The sequence below is a fragment of the Emys orbicularis genome, chromosome 4 (assembly GCF_028017835.1).
Source record: "Emys orbicularis isolate rEmyOrb1 chromosome 4, rEmyOrb1.hap1, whole genome shotgun sequence".
Lineage (NCBI taxonomy): Eukaryota > Metazoa > Chordata > Testudines > Emydidae > Emys > Emys orbicularis.
The window spans coordinates 3,824,107-3,844,624 of record NC_088686.1 but is presented as its reverse complement, the minus strand read 5'-3'; the positions used below and the strand labels follow the sequence as shown (position 1 = coordinate 3,844,624).

The window sequence follows — 20,518 nt, the reverse complement described above, 5'->3', positions numbered from 1 at the left end:
CTGCAGTGGCCAGACACACCAGCTGCTGCTGGGGCAGTCTTGGGCCATCGCCCCCCTCTCCCAGCAGCAGCAGGAGTTTGGGTGGGGGGCAGAAGGGGATGAGGGCTCTGGGTGGCGTTTACCTTGGAGGGGCTCCCCGGAAGCGGTGACATCCCCCTCCCTCGGCTTCTAGGGGGAAGCGCAGCCAGGGGGCTCTGCGCACTGCCTCCGCCTGCAGGCATCGTCCCTGCAGCTCCCATTGGTCGCGGTTCCCGGCCAATGGGAGCCGTGGAGCCGGCGCTCGGGGAAGAGGCAGCGCACAGAGCTGCCTGGCCATGCCTCTGCCTAGGAGCTGAGGGAGGGGGATGTTGCCACTTCCGGGGAAGTGTGGAACCAGGTAGGGAGTCTGCCAGCCCCGCCAACCCCTCCCCGCTGCACCAGCGGGGGTCCCAGGCTGCCCACACACACACCCCCCCCAGCCCACCCCCTCAGGCCACCCCCCACCCCGAGCACCCGCAGTGCCCCTCAGGCTGCCCCTCTGAGCACCCGTGGTGCCCCTCACCCCATCGAGCATGTGCAGCACCCCCAAGCCGCCCCCCACGAGTTGGGGTTATATAGTATAAGTCATGGACAGGTCACAGGCCATGAATTTTTGTTTACTGCCCATGACCTGTCCATGACTTTTACTAAAAATACCAGTGACTAAAACGTAGCCTTAGTTATCAATGGTTCATTGTCAGATGGTGCAAGGTATCTAGTGGGGTCCTAAAGGCTACAGTTCTGGGTCTGGTGCTATTTAATATTTTCAGTAATGACTTGAATGATGAAGTGGAGAGAATGCTTATAAAATTTTCAGATGACACTTGGCTGGGAGGAGCTGCAAACATTTTGGAGGACAGGATTAAAATTCAAAATGACCTTGACAAATTGGAGACCTGGTCTGAATTCAACAAAATGAAATTCAATGAAGACAAGTGCAACATACTTCACTTAGGAAAGAAAAATCAAATGCACAACTACAACGTGGAAAATACCTGGCTAAGTGGCACTACTGTTGAGAAGGATCTGGGAGTTATAGTGGATCACAAATTGAATACAAGTAAACAATGGGATACGGTTGCAAAAAATGCTAATATTCTGGAATGCATTAACAGGGTTGTCATATTTAAGACATGGGAGGTAACTGTCCCACTGTACTAGGCACTAGTGAGGCCTCAGCTGGAGTAGTGTGTCCAATTCTGGGTACTATACCTTCAGGAAAGGTATGGACAAACTGGAAAATCCAGAACAGAGCAACAAAAATGATATAAGGTTTAGAAAACCTAATCTATGAGGAAAACAAAAACTGGGCATGGTTAGTCTTGAGAAAAGACTACTAAAGGGGGATCTGATAACAGTCATCAAATAGGTTAACGGCTATTATAGAGGAAGGTGATAAATTGTTCTCCATTACCACTGAAGGCAGGTCAAATAGTAATGGTATTAATCTGCAGAAAGGGAGATTTAAGTTAGATATTCGGAAAACTATAATGGTAGTTAAGCTCTGGAACAGGCTTCCAAGGGAGGTTGTAGAATCCCCATCACTGGAGGTTTTTAACAACAAGTTGGACAACCACCTGTCAGAGATTGTCTAGGTTTATTTGGGCCTGCCTGACCGCAGGGCATTGGACTTGATGACCTCCAAAAGGCCCTTCCAGTTCTACATTGCTATGATAGCTAGCATACAGACTTATTCTGAAACCCAGTAAGAAGTTAATCACATTACAACTGAAAAAGTATATTCACGGGAAAAGTCCAGTGGTTAACTGTATACAATATTTATTAGATACATTAAAATTTTTCGAAGTAGTTTTTAGATGACATATTTGTTTCAAGTATCAGAGGGGTAGCCGTGTTAGTCTGGATCTGTAAAAAGCAACAGAGAGTCCTGTGGCACCTTTAAGACTAACAAATGTATTGGAGCATAAGCTTTTGTGGGTGAATACCCATGCGTCTGATGAAGTGGGTATTCACCCACGAAAGCTTATGCTCCAATACATCTGTTAGTCTTAAAGGTGCCACAGGACTCTGTTGATAATTGTTTCAGTACCTCCAATCACAGTGAACACAGTTTACATCTCAGTGGGACGTATCTGAATGTTACAGAATTGTACTTTCCAGGAACAGCTTAATTTGACAGACTAGGGTTGAAACAATATACTTTGAAACTTTGCTTTTCAATATCTTCTAACTGTTTTTCCAAAATATGTTTTATTATATTAAAACATTTTGATTGATATCACAACTGTAAAAGCTAACCCCTCCTCTCACCCAAATATTTAAAGAATACCATGAAAATTACAAGTGTACTGGTTTGCCTGAATTTGTCCTCACAAAAATTGCCCTGACTCAATGAAATGTTAATGGCAGATCTGCTCAAGTGTATGATCAAATTGCCCTCTTGTGGCGGCTGCCTACAAGAGATACCTAGGGAACACAGGGAGAGAAAGGAGAAAAAGAAAGAAGTGGGAGCAGAGGTGAGGAAAGAGGATGAATAGTAAAGAAAAGGGAATGGGGAAGCTGCCTGTCTCAAGTCCTATAACTTCCTGAATTTGTCCTGGGTACTGCTAGTGGCTTTTAGAGAGATTTAGTCTTACTTTGCATCCAGTTGTAAAACTGGCAGTTTCCCCATTTAGTGATTTACAGTTATTTACTGATTAAAATATTTCACACCAGCTTTGCTTTAAACAGCTATATATTATAAGCTTTTCCCCAGTGTCTCAAAGATATCTTAAGTTATATTAAGTGTAAATATATAGCTTATACAGACCTATGAGTTTCAATACAGGATACAGAGATTCACTTAGAATTGTTAATCTCTAAGGTGCCACAAGTACTCCTGTTCTTTTTAGTTAGATTTCAGTTTCTGTCCAACCAATTCACATACATGGCAAATACAGGAAAGGGGAAAAATAGGTGGTTTCACAATAATTTACCAAGATTTTCTGACAGACACTGAAAACTTTTGCATTTTGATTACTCAATAGTAATATTATCAAAACATGTTTTTGGCAATTCAAACTTCAAAAAATCTATGGGAAACAATTAATGCCTATAGTCTGAAAGCATCAGTTTGTATTTAATCTACAGAGCAAATAAAACCTCAAACAAGTCTCAGTTATGCAGTTTTCAGTTCAGTTACAGAACTATTTAACTACTTTTGTGAGTGTCAAGCAAGGTCACATAGAAACATTCTTGTTAATGTATAAGCTACAGAAAAATCTTCACACAGTATCTGAATGTGTGTTCTTCAGCACCCTGAAAACTGCAGTAAAATGTACAGTGGCATTTTATGTAAAACTATGGATTAATGTAGAACATTAGTATTTATTATGAGTTGTGTTAGATTGCTTAAGCTGCTAGAAGCACCGATTACATTTCAAGTTTGAAGATACAGTTTTCCATAGCCATACAGTGTATTATTTCTATAGACGGCCAATACACTAGTGGGTGCTAGGAGACATGGTTTCCTCATTTATAAACAAATCTATAAAAAAGCATTTTATAGGAACATTGATTAAGCTTATTGAAATCTTGCTATTCTTACATACTAACATTTGAGGAGGCTGGGGAATAAATTTTTAACAAGTCATAACATTCACATTTGTCATGCTGTGGTACCCCATTATCCGTGGCTTCCCATTATCCTTTTTATTATGCTCCTATTGCTATACAGTAGAATCTCAGAGTTACGAACACCTTGGGAATGGAGGTTGTTTGTTACTCTGAAATGTTCATAACTCTGAACCAAACATTACTGTTGTTCTATGAAAAGTTTACAACTGAACATTGACTTAATACAGCTTTGAAACTTTACTATGAAGAAAAAAAATGCTGCTTTCCCTTTTTTTAAAGTAGTTTGTTTAACACAGAACTGTACTGTAGTTGCTTCCCCCTCCCCCCCATCTCTGCTGCTGCCTGATTGTATACTTCCAGTTCCAAATGAAGTGTGTAGTTGACTGGTCAGTTCGTAACTCTGCGGTTCTACTGTACTTCCTCAAACCATTACTAAAGTAATTCATAATTTTAATGAGATATGTTTAAATAGTTTGGACACAATACATTGTTAAAAGCAGCTAACAAAACTGCATTCCTCGGATCACATCCTGGCAGTTTAAATATTTCCGCCTTAATACTGAAACATTGTTGCCCTGCCTACTTTGTACTTTTCAAACCAGTGTTAGTGCCTAAAAAGTTTAATCCAGTTATTGTGAAACTCAGGGCCTTGCTTATTTACTTTTACAAAATAACTGTTTAACTACAGAACTACAGTGGGATTTTTCCAGCTTTGTTGCATTACTGCTATAGCTTGTTTTACGCTGTCCTTCACTTTCTCTGAAACTTGTGTCTTGTTTAATGTTACAGATTGTCATAAATAAAGCTTCAGATTTTATTGTGCATAGTGCACATGGGTCTAACTTTTCAAGCACATTATGTGCTTAGCACACATATACCAGTATTTTTTTTAAAAACCTAGACATCTAACCTATGCTTACAGATGCTGAGAAAGCTTATTTAACCCATATATGTCTACTCTGGCCTTGTGAGGTTTTGCTGAGAACTTGTTGGGAGCTCTTAATTGAAAGGTGGAGTTCAGACTTTTCTCCAAACTATTTGAAGGACAAGAATTGTTAAAAAGCATTAAACAGTGTCAATCAGATGTTATTTCCTTGTTGCTGTGATGTCATAATACTACTAGTTTCTTAATGACAGTCAGAAAATGACATAAAACAAGCTGACTTTTCAAAAAAAGCTTTTCAGAACTTTCTGTTCTACTTCAGAATCTAGTTGTGCACCTTTGCAGATCACCTTGAATCCAAAGCATAGCTAGCAATGAAACAGCAAAATCAGGAAAAGGTATAATTCTACATCTACAAGGACTAGTTAGTCTAAAAGGCAAGCTGGTAAAGATATTAAAAACCAAAAGGCTTTTTAAACTAGCTGTCTAATAACAAGCCACACACTTCTTGCCCAGCTTGAAAATATGGAACTAGTAGGTACAAGTAGTCTTATCATGACTTTGCTATCTAGAAGCGGTCAGCCTGGAACTTCTATTTACCATGCAGTTAGAGGTGTAATCCCCAGCTACGGGAGCTGTGGACATGCTAGCTTTGACTAAGCTAACTTGCTAAACATAGTTGCAGTGGCGTGGGAGGCAGCACAGCCCGGCCACCTCAGTACAATCCCATCCAGTCCCCTAGGCACACACACTGGCAGCTAGCCCATGCCGCCGCTTGCACCACTGCAGCTATGCTGCTATTTTTAGCATGTTCGCACAGTCCAAGCTAGCGTGCGAACGTCTATCCAAGATGGAATTACACCTCCGACTGCAGTACGCTCTTCAGGGTGGGGAAGGTCTCCTACTAGGGGTCTGAAAAGTGCCTAGCACAGAGGTGCCCTGATGTTAGTTGGGCATCTCAGTACTATTACAATAGTCGTCTTTAATAACAATAGCTGCAGAGGGTCACAAAATCTTAAGAGTGAGTTTCCCATGATTCCCATTGGAGGCCAAAGATCCAAGAGTGAGAATAAACAATGTAGGATGTTTTGGAAATAAATTGTAAAAAAAAAAACCCCAACCAAACAAAACGGAAAAAAACACACACCACAAGAGGCATTTAATAAAGACTGTCATGTGTGCACATTAAAATGTTTTCCCTCCCTTGCCCCATCACCATGTACACTTGAAAATGCTGCGATGGTGACTGGCCCTGGAGGAGGTCAGAAGGAGCTGTACACCTATCAGGGAAACCACAAACCTGTCCTCAGGGAGTGCAAGGGCCCAGGAAGGCTAAGTGCCAGTGCATGAGACACCTTGAGAGCCAGCAGGGTCATGGCTCCATTCTCTTTTGAAACAGGTGATGCACAAATGCAAGGAGAGTGCATACTGTATCCCTGAAGACATGTTGGAGTTACCTGAGCCAGTGCCCTGTGACATCTGAGGCATTTTAGCCTGCCTGTGTATTCTACAAGTAGAATGCTAAAGGAAACTGGTGCAGTACTCTTTCACTCTCCTACCTCCTTCACTGCAGCTATGCTTAGTGTAGGCACAAAAGACATCTTACATTCCAAATCAAAACCTCAAGTTCTCAGTGCCAAATCCAAAAAGTAAATTAACACATGACTGAATGCATACTGGCACCCATTACAGAAAATACAGTTTGGTCTACACATAGAAACTACACTGATTTAATTAAACTGATACAAATTTATGGTGGACACTTGTTTCAGTTTAGCTTAAATCTGCTCTAAATGGATTTAAATTAAACCAAAATAAGCTATGTTTAAGCCAAAATGAGTTAAGGGTTTGCACAGGTTTAAAACTTAATTTAATTAAACCAGTTTGACTGTCTCATGGAGATAATCTCTAAGATTAAAGATCTGAAAATAGCTCCAGGTTAAAAAAAAAACCTCTCTCCTAAATCTAAAGACGTACAAATAAGAAAGTGTTCTTCAGACACTTAATAGGACTCTTCACATAGACCCTAACAAAACTGATCATTAACATGGAAAGCAAACTACCCCTTCAACAACATGGCGGATGACCAACTTAAAAATACACAACATTTGGAGAAAACATGTTCCTAAATCTAGCAACTGTGAACATGTATAAGCCTCATCCATTAATAAATTCCTGATGCTTTCTAGAAAGAACCCCCATTTTTAAGTTAAGGAATCTGAAATTCATAGCTAGCAGATTGCTTATTTACTCATTCTATAAGAACTATTATTCTCTGTATAACTTTTCTTCACAAAGATAAAACTTCTGTATAAAACACAACAATACTACTACTTTTGTTTTTCTTATTAAAGAAGTCCAACAAGATGCCAATTATAAATTATTACTTCCGTGATGCAGACATCTGTCTAATAGAACCTGACTGAGAACAGACAGGCCACTGAACAGCCATCAGTTAGCAGCCACTTCTGTTCATTGCTAACCTGGACTGTATTTGAACAGATTACTTATAGGTGAAGAATACCACCTCTCAGTCAGCTCCTCAACCACAGTTTACAATATTTTTTTTTGCTAGGCAATACTTTTTAAAGAAGAAAAATCTATTTAGCAGTACACTTACAAAGCAGCTAAGAATCAAAAGTTACATTTTTACAGGAAGGAAGACAAGCATTTGATTCAGTACTCATAGTATAGGAATAACTTTTGTGTACGTATAGCAATGAAATGGATAGCTTGAGAATTGTACCCATCATATTAATACTCTTACACCAACCCACTTAAAATAAGCTGTCAATTTAGTTTAGGCTCAAATGTAGGTTTTGCAAGTTTCTTAATGGAGTAAGACACCATATAACTAGATTTTTTTTTTATTTTAATCAAAGTTTAATTTTAAACATTACCTCATGCTGTTCTGAAGCCAAACAAAAACTTAAAGCAAGTGTATCAGAAGTATTAAGTGATACAGTAGTAACAAAAGTGAAACTGGCCATTCTGTTTTACTATCTGAGCTAAATATAAGCAAAAAGCCAACAGCATAAATAATGTAAGTTAGCTTAACAGACTACTTGTCTTAGTACTTAAGAGGTATTAACTATACAGATAAGGATTTTATTACTATTTTTATAGTGACATGAGCTCTTTAATAGTAAAAAAAGTAGTAACTCACCCTGATGTAAGCATTCTGAATTTCTGCTAGTTCTTTACCAAGTGGAACAACAAATTTTTCAACTTGTCGCTCATGAGAGTAAGGCTGAATATCTGGGGAATCTTCAGAACACAGCTCTATCTGTGCTATCAATAGGTTGGAAATAACTTCCTGGACAGCCTATGAAAAAGTCACAGGAAAAGAGTGTTTTACATAGTGTATTTTTCTTAATGTCATCTCACTGCTGTAAATCAAAGATATGTGAAAGTTATCAACACAGGGCCTGTAAAACTATTTGAAATAGCAAAGAAACATTACCTGTATTGAGGGATCTGCAGACAGCAATTCATTTTTCAGCAGTCTCCACTACAACTAGGGGCCCTGACTTATCATTTCAGCCATTTTAAACATAAGACAAAACAATGTAGTCAGGAAAATGCCCTACCACGTCATATACATAGCAAGTAAAACAATCATTAAAATAGTAATAAGAAAAAATACTTGAGTTAGAACTATTCTAGCACCATTTGTCAAGTTTTGCTATAAAAACTATGTCTATCAGCTGTCATAACCCTCCCTTGCTCCACCTCATCAGGCCAGTAGTGCAGCACATACAAGTGCATTAATATGAGAGGGATAATTTGTGACATTCATTATAAATGTGGTAAGAGTTTAGATCACTGAGTTTGGGAATTCCTTGTTTCCTCTGATATTATTTGGGAGAAGGTGGCATAACATATTCAGACTAGTACTGTACAGCAACATTAACAGTGCCGCAGAAGCCACTTGTACCTGACTAGGATCATGCAGTTCTAATCAGCAAACTGCTGCTGCCAAGAGAGCAACACTCAAGTGATAATCACTCTTCTGGGGGGCTCTTTGTAAGAAGATGGGTGAGGGGAAAAAAAAAAAAAAGAGGATGAAACACTATGGATGCAAAGAGGTCACTATAGAAAGCATGCTAATGTGGAAAGGAGATCCAGAGGAAAAGGTGTAAGCAAAAGGATAATAGCATTTTGCTCAAATGAGCTGCACTACAGATGAAAGCTGCCATTACGATACCAAGCCTTAGGTAAGCACTGCCATGAGTCTCAGTTAATTTTTTTCTTGGATCAAATAAGCAATTTCTCTGAAGTATTTTAATCAAAGATTTCTATCAGAAAGCTAATATAATTCATAAAATGGGAAGGCTAACACAATCAAAGTAGGAAGCATCGTATACTGCATGTGGAAATTTCTCCTTCTACTATGGCATTTTTATATAATGCCCCCATGTACAGGATAGTGCATCAAGACAGTAAGTGTTATTAACTGTGGGATGCTATGCCTACTTGCAACGGGGTTAGTGAAGCACTGTCAACCTAAGCCAGATTGCTTTGTTTCTATTAAATCCCAAAATGAACTAACTATCAGGAGACAGCATGGAAACACAGAACTTTCTTCCATTTCCAGATACAGCGTATACAGGATAGAAAAAAGAAAAATTGAATACTACCAACTTATTTCCTAAATACATTTCTTTCATGTCCAGTACTTAATTTTTAAGTAGAAATAATTTGGGAAACTTCATACAAGGAAAGCACGTTACTTTTATTTTAAAGAGTAAGGTGCCCAATTACCTTAAACTCTGAAAATTCCAGCCTTAATTGTCCAGACACATTGTGCTGGATAGAGTAAAATCTATTTTACTTTGAACGCACATTCTTTTCAATCAGTACAAGCAACTGCAAGTTTATCATCATGTATTATTTTTTAGCACACAAAAGTATGCTAGGCACTTCACTGTACAAAGAAGACAGGGTCTTTGCTCTGGAGAGTTTACAATCAAATTTCAGACAAGATATAATGAAGGGATAAATGTAGGAAAAGGCAGAGGTTATAACAATAAGAATGCAATTACTCAAAGGCTTCTGCATAGCATAGTGGAATAATCTTTATTTGGTGCATTTTAATAGATTTCACTGCCTTCCATGGTATGCAAACTGGTACTAAAAATAGCTTCTATTGAAGCCACTCTAATTCTCAGTCCACTAATGCAGTACTTGACTCACCTTTGTGTCACTGCCTGGTGTGGCACTTAGAGCCAAGATTCTAAATTGGTTTGTGTATTTGCTCAGTTCCTTCACAACCTGACAAAAAAACAAGAGTTACATTAATACCCTTAAAGAGGAAAAGCTCTTACTCTCAATGGTTTACATATGTGAAAAATTAAAATTTAAATGTTCCGAAAAGTATTCTCCACAAAGTTAGTATCTAGCCTAGAAACAGAACCCAACAATAAATGATTGTCAATCTCCTCCCACCCCACCCCAAAAAGACTGAGATTATGTGAACTAGCTTTAAGAGCCAACTCTGCATACTAGAATAGGCATAGTCTTTTTTTTGTCAAGGTCAAATTTATTAGTCAAGGTATAGTCAATGTCCAGACTCAAGAGAAAATAATAAAAAAATGATAATAAGTAAATAAAAAGATTGCTGGGTCCATTGAAAAGCATCTGGCAGTCTGGATTTGGTCCGCTGTTTGCCTATTGACCACCCCTGTACTAGAACTACTTGGATGAGCATTGAAAGGATTATTACTGGATTCAGCAAGTGGATTTACAGCATATTAGCCAAATGAGCTGCCAAAAAGGAAATCTGGAGGGGCACTCTGAAAGCCAGCATTTGCAACCTGAGTGCAAAACTAGTCTGAAATGATGAAGAAAATGGCACGACAAAGGAGCTGGACTAGGGGGCAAGAGCTGCATAAAACCACATGCACCCATCTGTCTCTCATTGCAAACTTGTTTTTATGGCAACTGGGAAAGTGGCAGGCTGTTCCTTTGAAGCCATCTATATTCCCGTTCTTCACCCAGATCAGCTCATAACGTCAAATACACAATTAATGTACAGGGCTGCAGGATCAAGCAGCAGCCTGGCAGCACAAGCATCTATTCTCCTATAGCACTTAGATATACTGTGACCAACAGGCAGTCTTCTGCTGAGTGGGGAAAAGTATGTGAACCACTGGAAGGCCACAGAAAAGTGCTAAAAATATCAAATAGAAATTTAAAAAAAATACAGAAAATAAAAGTCAACAGATAGAAGAGGACAAGGGAATTAAATATACATATTAAAAAGTGATGGTAGCCATGCCCAAGTATAGCAAGACAGGACAAGGAAAAATGCATTAGAGAAGCATTTTATATGCCAATTCCACAGCAAAGGTGACTAACAAAGGAAGCTGGGAACCACTACTCTGCATTAAGTAAGCTCACAAAATTCTCAATGAAATGTGAGTCTCGTTTCCGCACAACACAGGTAAACGATCACCACAATGGTTAAAAAAAAAAAAAAAGAAAAGAATGCTACTTTGGACTTTAATAGAATAAAAAAGTATTTCATCCTTTGTCAGATGCTCAGAAAGCAACACAACCTGTACATTTACATTATTACAAAATGAAAACAAGTTACTAAAGGGTTTGAAATTGGGGAGGGCTGCAGGAAGGAGGAGGTGCAGCTATGGTGAACAAGCCTGTTCTCTGCTTTAATTCTAATAAAAATAGAAGCCTCAACATTTTCCTTTATGTGCCATATTATACAAGTCTGCTGCTTGTCCGTTTTCCTATGCAAAGGTCTAATAGGAAACCATCTTAGTGCCACATCAGTTCACTGCAAATGTCTCAATACATGACTTGCTTCATAACTTTAAAACTAAGTATTGATAGAGAGGGATTTAACCAAGATACTTCAATGCATTTTTCACTGCATGAGACAAGACCACAACTGAACAGACAACAGTGGGTCATACTGGGCTCAGAATTTAGTTCAATTTAAATAACGTTTTTTTCAGAAATGAGGTTTAATTTGCAATCTCTAAGATTGCTGCCACTGGGGTCTCCTGTTTACATTTTTAATTCCTTGCCAATACATGCCACACAGACTGCAGTAGATTGTGCTCATAAACATGCCCATGCCCTGTAGAAACAGCCCCACCCTACAAATGCACTTTTAATTTCTTACAATCTAGGGTTTAAAAATTAATTTCTGAACAGAAAATGCAGTTCTATACCCAACTATACAAAATTTTTATCACCCCATCTACTTAAGATTTCATAATACAGTTAGAATGTTCAGCATCTTGTGTACATTCTTGTTGCATGCAATTTATCCATTACTTGTATCAAGGTATTATAAGCCATAAAATAATGTTTTGTCTTTGTTAATTTCTTACCAAATACCTCAGTTTAAAAAACTGCAGAGCAATCTGCCTACAGTAATACATTTGTGCTTAAATTATCCATGATTGCACAAAGAATGGCTCATAAGATTGTGCAGTTCACATTAGTCCACCATTATTACCTGGCAGTAGGCGTAGTTTCCAAGAGCTTTGTGGGCTTCATCAATAACCAGACATTTTATTTCTGTAGCAGGACAGGTTCCACGAGAAAGATCATTTACCATTACTTGAGGTGTAAGAAAAAAGACCCTCTTATTGTGCCAGATTTCCTTCCGATTGTGAACCTGGGTACCCCCTGAAAAGAAAAAAGAAAAAAAGCACTATTACAGATTTCAATTAGTTGTTACCACTCAAGAGAGAAATCTTGGAGTCATTGTGGATAGTTGTCTGAAAACATCCACTCAATGTGCAGCTGCAGTCAAAAAAGTGAACAGAATGTTGGGAATCATTAAGAAAGGGATAGATAAGACAGAAAATATCATATTGCCTCTATATAAATCCATGGTTGCCCCATCTCAAAAAAGATATATTAGAATTGGAAAAGGTTCAGAAAAGGGCAAGAAAAATGATTAGGGGTATGGAATGGCTGCCATATGAGAAGAGATTAATAAGACTGGGACATTTCAGCTTGGAAAAGAGACGACTAAGGGGGGATATGACAGAGGTCTATAAAATCATGACTGGCGTGGAGAAAGTAAATAAGGAAGTGTTATTTACTCCTTCTCATAACACAAGAACTAGGGGTCACCAAATGAAAATTAATAGGCAGCAGATTTAAAACAAACAAAAGGAAGTATTTTCTCACACAACACACAGTCAACCTGTGGAATTCCTTACAAGAGGATGTTGTGAAGGCCAAGATTATAACAGGGGTCAAAAGAGAACTAGATAAGTTCATGGAGGATAGGTCCATCAATGGCTATTAGCCAGGATGAACAGGGATGGTGTCCCTACCTCTGTTTGCCAGAAGCTGGGAATGGGCGACAGGGATTCCCTGTTAGGTTCACTCCCTCTGGGGCACCTGGCATTGGCCACTGTCGGAAGGCAGGATACTGGGCTAGATGGACCTTTGGTCCAACCCAGTATGGCCATTCTTATGTTCAACAGGGGAACGTGCCTTTTTAAGTCTGAACAGTTTTACTGGCATTTCACCTGCTGAGTGACTCAAGGCCTAAATTTATTGTAATCAGTATGAAATGCTTCACTTAAAACAATAGGATGCCCCAAAGGTTCCATGGAGAGTACAATCTGCTATGATACAGGTGCCATAGATCAAGCTCAAGTTTATGTCAGTGGCAGCTTGAAATGAAGAAAGTGAAAATTAGTTTGAGAATAGGGAACAGACACCATTACTCTAAGGTTACATCTACACTCCATGCTAGGGGTGCGATTCCCAGGTCACATACACATACTCATGCTCACTCTCATCGAGCTAGCACAGGTATAAATAGTAATGTAGCTGTGGTAGCATGGGCAGTGGCACAGGCTAGCCACCCTGAGCATAAACCTGCCTGAAACCGGTGGGTACTTCCTTGGCACAGCTTGCCACCGCCCATGCTGTGTCACCGATGCCCAGGTTACCACGGCTACACTATTATTTATACTTACCATAGCGCTCACTGATCTATCATGAGCGTGCGTACATGAGCTGGGAATCACACCCCTAAGTTGACATGAAGATATACCCTGAAGATCCCCTCATCAGTGGCAAGCTACACAAACAGGTATTACAAGTTGAATTTCATGCCCACTCTCAGCTTTAGGAAAGAAGGAAAACTTTTAAACATGGGTAATAGAGTTTTCTAGAAATATCTAGTCCACCTTTTGGATAATACGGTTGAGAAGAGATTACTTTGTGTATTGATTAAGCCAGTAAACATCACAGGCTTACAGTTTAGATAAGAGGTGTGAGCATCCTGCGGAGCTGAAAACTGATACAACCTGAATTATGGTCTCCCTACTGCTACACTATAATTGAGAGTAGTTCATCACTAAGGCTGCGAGTCGGTCATGGAGGTCACGGAAGTCACAGATTCCGTGACTTTCCGGGACCTCCGTGACTTCCACAGCTGCCGGTGCTGCTGACCCTGGTGGCCGGCCACTCTGGCGGCCCCTGGGTTGCCTGAGCAGCGGCTAGTGCCACTGGCCCCGGGGGCCGCTGGAGCAGCAGCGGTCCTGGAGCAGCAGCAGTCCAAGAGGCCGCTCTGGAGGCTGTCAGAGCAGTGGTCCCTAGGGGCCTCGAATCCACAGGCGGTGGGGGGCAGTCAGCCCCCGTGATAAGAGCAGGGGCCAGCCATCAGCTGCCAGTGCCCCAGGAGCTAAATTTTAGTCAGGGGTATTTATAGTAAAAGTCATGAACAGGTAATAGGCTGTGATTTTTTGCTTATTACCCGTGACCCGTTCATGAGTTTTATTAAAAATACCCGTGACTAAATCTTAGCCTTATTCATCACCCATACCTCTGTCAGCTACCTTCAGAGGTGTTCTAAATATAGCCTGAGAGTTGGATCCAGGCCCATGTCATTCAGTTTCTTCAGAATTGATTTTTTTCTAAATTAAGTTTTTAGTCCATGTGGCAACAAAGATACACTCAAGTCACATTTGGAAGGTTAATTGTTGCAGTAATGTCTGAGTGTGTAGGCAGCCTGATACAGGGATTCGGAGGTATGAACTGCACTGTCTCCTCTTAATCTGATTAAAGTATCTTTGTGATGACATTTTAGTGTCAATATTAACTACTGATAAGCATTCACTTTAACGGATGCAATGAGGGTACAGAGTAGTAATGAAATCTGGAAAATGGAAGTTGCTGCACAGAAGGAACTGCAGAGAAAAGAACAAAAGACTCAAACACAGGGAAGGGAGGAGAGAAAGATGAGAATGGGAAAGGAAAAGAAAAAAAATAATGGTAAGCCTAAAGCATATTTTCCTCACTGCATGATGACAAATGTGATAAGGCACTGAACAAATAAAACTACTGAAATATTTAGTTACTACATAGAGACCACATTACCCCCTGGGCCTTGAGCACAAGCCTCAAGACCAGTATGCATCCCATTGTGAGGAGTAACCAGTCCTGAATTTATATCTCAGTCCATAGGACATAATAAATAGAATTCAGCCCTCTCCTCTGAATGAGTTTGATATTACTATACTAAACTACCAGAACAGCATAAATGAACAGTTGACTTTAAGAAGGCTATCACGATCAAGCTGCATGGAAACTTTTTAAAGACACCATAATAGAGGCTCAACTTAAATGTATACCCCAAATTAAAAAACATAATAAGAGAACCAAAAAAGTTCCACCGTGTCTAAACAACAAAGTAAAGGAAGCAGAGAGGGGCAAAAAGGCATCCTTTAAAAAGCGGAAGTTAAATCCTAGTGAGGAAAATAGAAAGGAGCATAAACTCTGGCAAATGAAGTATAAAAATATAATTAGGAAGGCCAAAAAAGAATTTGAAGAACAGCTAGCCAAAGACTCCAAAAGTAATAGCAAAAAAAATGTAAGTACATCAGAAGCAGGAAGCCTGCTGAACAACCAGTGGGGCTACTGGACAATTGAGATGCTAAAGGAGCACTCAAGGACGATAAGGCCATTGCGGAGAAACTAAATGAATTCTTTGCATCAGTCTTCACGGTTGAGGATGTGAGGGAGATTCCCAAACCTGAGCATTCTTTTTAGGTGACAAATCTGAGGAACTGTCCCAGATTGAGGTGTCATTAGAGGAGGTTTTGAAACAAATTGATAAACTAAACAGTAATAAGTCACCAGGGCCAGATGGTATTCACTCAAGAGTTCTGAAGAAACTCAAATGTGAAATTGCAGGACTACTAACTGTAGTCTGTAACCTATCATTTAAATCAGCTTCTGTACCAAATGACTGGAATATAGCTAACGTGACGCCAATTTTTAAAAAGGGCTCCAGAGGTGACCCCGGCCTGACTTCAGTACCGGGCAAACTGGTTGAAACTATAGTAAAGAACAAAATTGTCAGACACCTACATGAACATAATTTGTTGGGGAAGAGTCAACATGGTTTTTGTAAAGGGAAATCATGCCTCACTAATCAACTAGAATTCTTTGAGGGGGTCAACAAGCATGTGGACAAGGGGGATCCAGTGGATATAGTGTACTTAGATTTTCAGAAAGCCTTTAACAAGGTCCCTCACCAAAGGCTCTTAAGCAAAGTAAGCGGTCATGGATTAAGAGGGAAAGTCCTCTCATGGATTGGTAACTAGTTAAAAGATAGGAAACAGAGGGTAAGAATAAATGGTCAGTTTTCAGAATGGAGAGAGGTAAATAGTGGTGTCCTCCAGGGGCCTGTACTCGGCAAGTCCTATTCAACATATTCATAAATGATCTGGAAAAAAGGGTAAACAGTGAGGTGGCAAAATTTGAAGATGATACAAAACTACTCAAGATAGTTAAGTCCCAGGCAGACTGCGAAGAGCTACAAAAAGATCTCTCAAAACTGAGTGACTGGGCAACAAAATGTCAGATGAAATTCAATGTTGATAAATGCAAAGTAATGCACATCGGAAAACATAATCCCAACTATACATATAAAATGATGGGGTCTAAATTAGCTAAAGAAAGATCTCAGAGTCATTGTGAATAGTTCTCACTCAATATGAGGCAGCAGTCAAAAAAGGCTAACAGAATGTTGGGAATCATTAAGAAAGGGATATACAAGACAGAAAATATCATATTGCCTCTATATAAATCCATGGTACGCCCACATCTTGAATACTGCATGCAGATGTGGTTGCCCCATCTCAAAAAAAGATATGCTGGAATTTGAAAAGGTTCAGAAAAGAGCAACAAAAATTATTAGGAGTATGGAACAGCTGCCATATGAGGAGAGATTAATAAGACTGGGACATTTCAGCTTGGAAAAGAGACGACTAAGGAGGAATATGATAGAGATCTATAAAATCATGATTGGCGTGGAGAAAGTAAATAAGAAAGTGTTATTTACTCCTTCTCAAAACGCAAGAACTAGGGGTCACCAAATGAAATTAATAGGCAGCAGATTTAAATCAAACAAAAGGAAGTATTTTTTCACACAACACACAGTCAACCTGTGGAACTCTTTGCCAGAGGATGTTCTGAACACCAAGACTATAACAGGGGTCAAAAAAGCACTAGATAAGTTCACGGAAAATAGGTCCATCAATGGCTATTAGCCAGGATGGATAGGGATGGAGTCCCTAGCTTCTGTGGGGCATCCCTGGACCTTGGAATGGGCGATGGGATAATCATTTGATGGTTACCTGTTCTGTTCCTTCCCTCGGGGGCACCTGGCATTGACCACTGTCGGTCGACAGGATCCTGGGCTAGATGGACCTTTGGTCTGACCCAGTATGGCTGTACTTATGTTATGTTTTTAAACTATTCAAGGAATAGGCGGGAGAATGAGATCCCTGAATGGATGGCACCTGGAGAAAGCCAGAGCACAGCCACAGCTGCGCTAAGGACTATCTCCACAGCGCTTCACAACTGGCTTGCCTCTGCCAGTAACTACATGAGGGGCAGCGCTGGGCCGGGGCTGTCACAGCGCACGGGGCCCGGGCTCTGCGTGGGGCCGCCTGGCTTCCGTGCCCGAGCTGCGAGGCACTGGGTGGGTGTGGGGGGCCCGGGGACCCTCCGTACCTGTCATCTCGGCCATGTGGTGCTGAGGGATGCCCATGACGCGGGCGCAGGCCTCCATCTGCTGCGCCACCAGCGGCTTGGTGGGCGCCAGGAAGAGCACCTTGGCGGAGGGGAACCAGCGGTAGAAGTTGTACATGACCACGGCGGCGATGAAAGTCTTGCCCAGCCCGGTGGGGAGGCACACCAGCGTGTTGGCCAGCAGCGCCGCCCGCGCCATGCGCACCTGGTAGCCGCGCTCCGGCCAGTTGGTGGGGTAGATCCACAGCGAGCCCGCCGCCGCGCAGAACCCGCCGCCCGCGGGGGGCGCCGCGCCCTCGCCCGGGCCCCGCTCGGCCTCGTCCGCCGCCGCCAGCAGCAAGTCATCGTCCGCCGCCTCCGCCTCAGGGCCGGGCCGGGGTCGCTGGCGCCGCGCCCCTCCGCCGGGGCAAGGCGCGGGACGGGGAGCCGCCTCCCGCCGAGGTCCTGAGGGTGGCCCCGGGGCGCGGCTAACGCGGGACCCCCAGCTCTGGAACAGCGTCCTCTGCCCGCCGCCGCCACCGCTCATGCTCTGTGCGGAACGCCCGGGCCCCTCACTCAGCGCCAACCAGAGCCCCCGCCGCCATCTTGGGGCCGGCGGCTCTCCGGGAACGCTTGAAAACCCCGCCACGTTCCGAGGGCTGCCGCGAGAGCACCAGCCCCCGCAGCACCCTGGGAAATGTAGTCATTTAGGGCCGCTCTGTGCGGCGAGAGGCGCAGCGGTATGCTGGGAAATGTAGTCATGGGGGGGGGCTTACTGCTAGCAGGCGCTGCGGCATGCTGGGAAATGTAGGCCGTGGTCTAAGGGCCTGACCAACTCCCCTAAAGGGATGGCAAGTGCAACCCAAGCGCTTGCTAAAGCCACCAGGACCCCGTCCCGCCTTCCCACGTGCTCCGGTCTCTGTGGATTTTGTTCAGGGAGGCTGTGCTGGAAGACTGCCCACAGTATTGCCATCGCTTTACTAACTAGGCCACTGGGAACAGGACTGTGCAGAAGTTATTCACCTATTTCACTGACCTGTAATGCACCAGTCATGCTCCCATTTATAACGATGGGATGCTATATGCATCCGAAGAAGTGGGTTGTAGCCCACGAAAGCTTATGCTCTAATAAATTTGTTAGTCTCTAAGGTGCCACAAGTACTCCTGTTATTTTTGCGGATACAGACTAACACGGCTGCTACTCTGAAACTTATAACGATGGCTAAACCTTAATCAGACATTTTATCAGACTGTCTGTTAAACCAATTTCACTGATAATAACACGGTAAAGGAATTTAAACACCGCACACCCTGACCAACAGCTGGTCAGGTACAAGGGTTCAGTACATTATAAGAAAATAGATTGACTACCAGTACACAATGACAAGCACCATTACATACTTTTTGTCAATATTTAGGTTATAAAGTCTTCTAATGACAGCTCTAGGATAGTTGTGTTTTCATGTAATTCCATTATTTACAGTTAAAATCCGTTTCCTTATCCTCTTCAGAGTTAGGGAACAGCCCACCTGGAAGCTGGACTGCTGCAGATGTGGCTGTCTAGAAAATAATTACTAATGCTGCACTGGGTACTCTGGAGAAGTTTGAAAAGTAGAATTGCAGTGGGGACCTGCCTCCTAGTCCCACTGACAACAAATTCTTCCTGTTACCCACCCGTGCTTCACAAACAAGCAGATTGTAGACAAGAAATCCTGCATGTTGGCAGGCGGTTAAACTAAATCAGTGTTTTTCAACCTTTTTTTGGGCAAAGGCACACTTGTTTCATGAAAAAAATCACGAGGCACACCACCATTAGAAAATGTTAAAAATTTTAACTCTGTGCCTATATTGACTATATATAAAGTAATTCTCTTGAATAGGAATCAAATAAACACAAAGAAAGTATTTTATAATTACTTTATTATGAAATAGTAAGTAAACAGAAATATGAAAAATTATAAAATACTTTATTCAGTGCGCAACCTGGGCCTGTTTGGCTGAACACAAAGCTGATATTCTGAGCTATTTATAGTCCTTAACATCAGTGGTGGGATTCAAAAATTTTAGTAACCAGTTCCGACATTCAAGCATGGTTTAATATTTTTTTCCCACGGCACACCAGGCAACATCTCGCGGCACACTAGTGTGCCGCGGAACAGTGGTTGAAAAACACTGAACTAAATGACCCTTTCAGTCCCTTCTAACCCTGGGGCGGAGCAGGGATCGGAAGAGGCGGGGGCGGATCAGAGCAGGGGCAGGAAGCCTGGGGAAGAGGCGGAGCAGGAGCTGGAGCAGTACACAGTTGCGCAGGGCACGAGGAAATTTGGTGCCCTACGCGGCTGTATACTTTGCATATGGGTAAGGACCGCCCTGCCTGTGATTCTATGATTTACTTACTTTACTTGCCCTGTTATCTTTCTACCACTTTGAACAGTGTCACAGTAATAAAGTGAAGCACAATAAAGTTTCCACGGCAGAGTGCAAGTCACCACAAGATGTTGCTTCTCTTTCATTGTACCTGCATATTTAATAGCTTCTTCATTCCTGTAGGTGGATGCCTTGAGAGCAGCTCTTCCCTTCAGCCAGGAGGAGCCAACGGCCAACCTTCAAGAGCTCTGTGTGGCTTGAAAGCTTGTCTCTTTCACGAACAGAAGTTGGTCCAATAAATATATTACCTCACCCACCTTGTCTCATAATATTCAAACAGTCCTTTGTCATGACTGGTACAACCTCACCCACACAATGGGGGTTGTATTGCCTTAATTATACCCAGAGAGTCAAAATGGATAAGGGCTTACTCTACCGACCATCCCACTGGCCCCTCCCACCAAGCCCAGGCACCTCCCTTACCCCTTAGGCCCCGCCCACCAACCCCAGGCCCCACCCCCATCCTTCCGTCCCTCCCACAAACCCCGGGCACCTCCCTTACCCTTCGGCCCCGCCCACCAAGCCCAGGCTGTGTCAGCGAAGCGCAGCCGCGCCCCCTGCCCGCCCCTCACGCACCCGGCCACGCGCTGCGCGGGA

The 20,518-nt window shown here is 42.0% G+C and overlaps 1 protein-coding gene across 1 annotated transcript in view; it reads right to left on the bottom strand.

Annotated features, from left to right (window-relative positions):
- FANCM (FA complementation group M) overlaps nucleotides 1–18,041 on the bottom strand; it is a 154,533-nt gene extending 136,492 nt beyond the window's left edge. Inside the window, exons 1-4 of the mRNA XM_065402508.1 lie at nucleotides 17,498–18,041; nucleotides 11,964–12,136; nucleotides 9,674–9,751; nucleotides 7,644–7,802 (exon numbers count right to left, since the gene is read on the bottom strand). Coding sequence (XP_065258580.1) covers nucleotides 7,644–7,802; nucleotides 9,674–9,751; nucleotides 11,964–12,136; nucleotides 17,498–18,041 — 954 coding nt within the window. The remainder of the gene's footprint in view (nucleotides 1–7,643; nucleotides 7,803–9,673; nucleotides 9,752–11,963; nucleotides 12,137–17,497) is intronic.
- Between the last annotated feature and the right edge of the window lie 2,477 nt (nucleotides 18,042–20,518).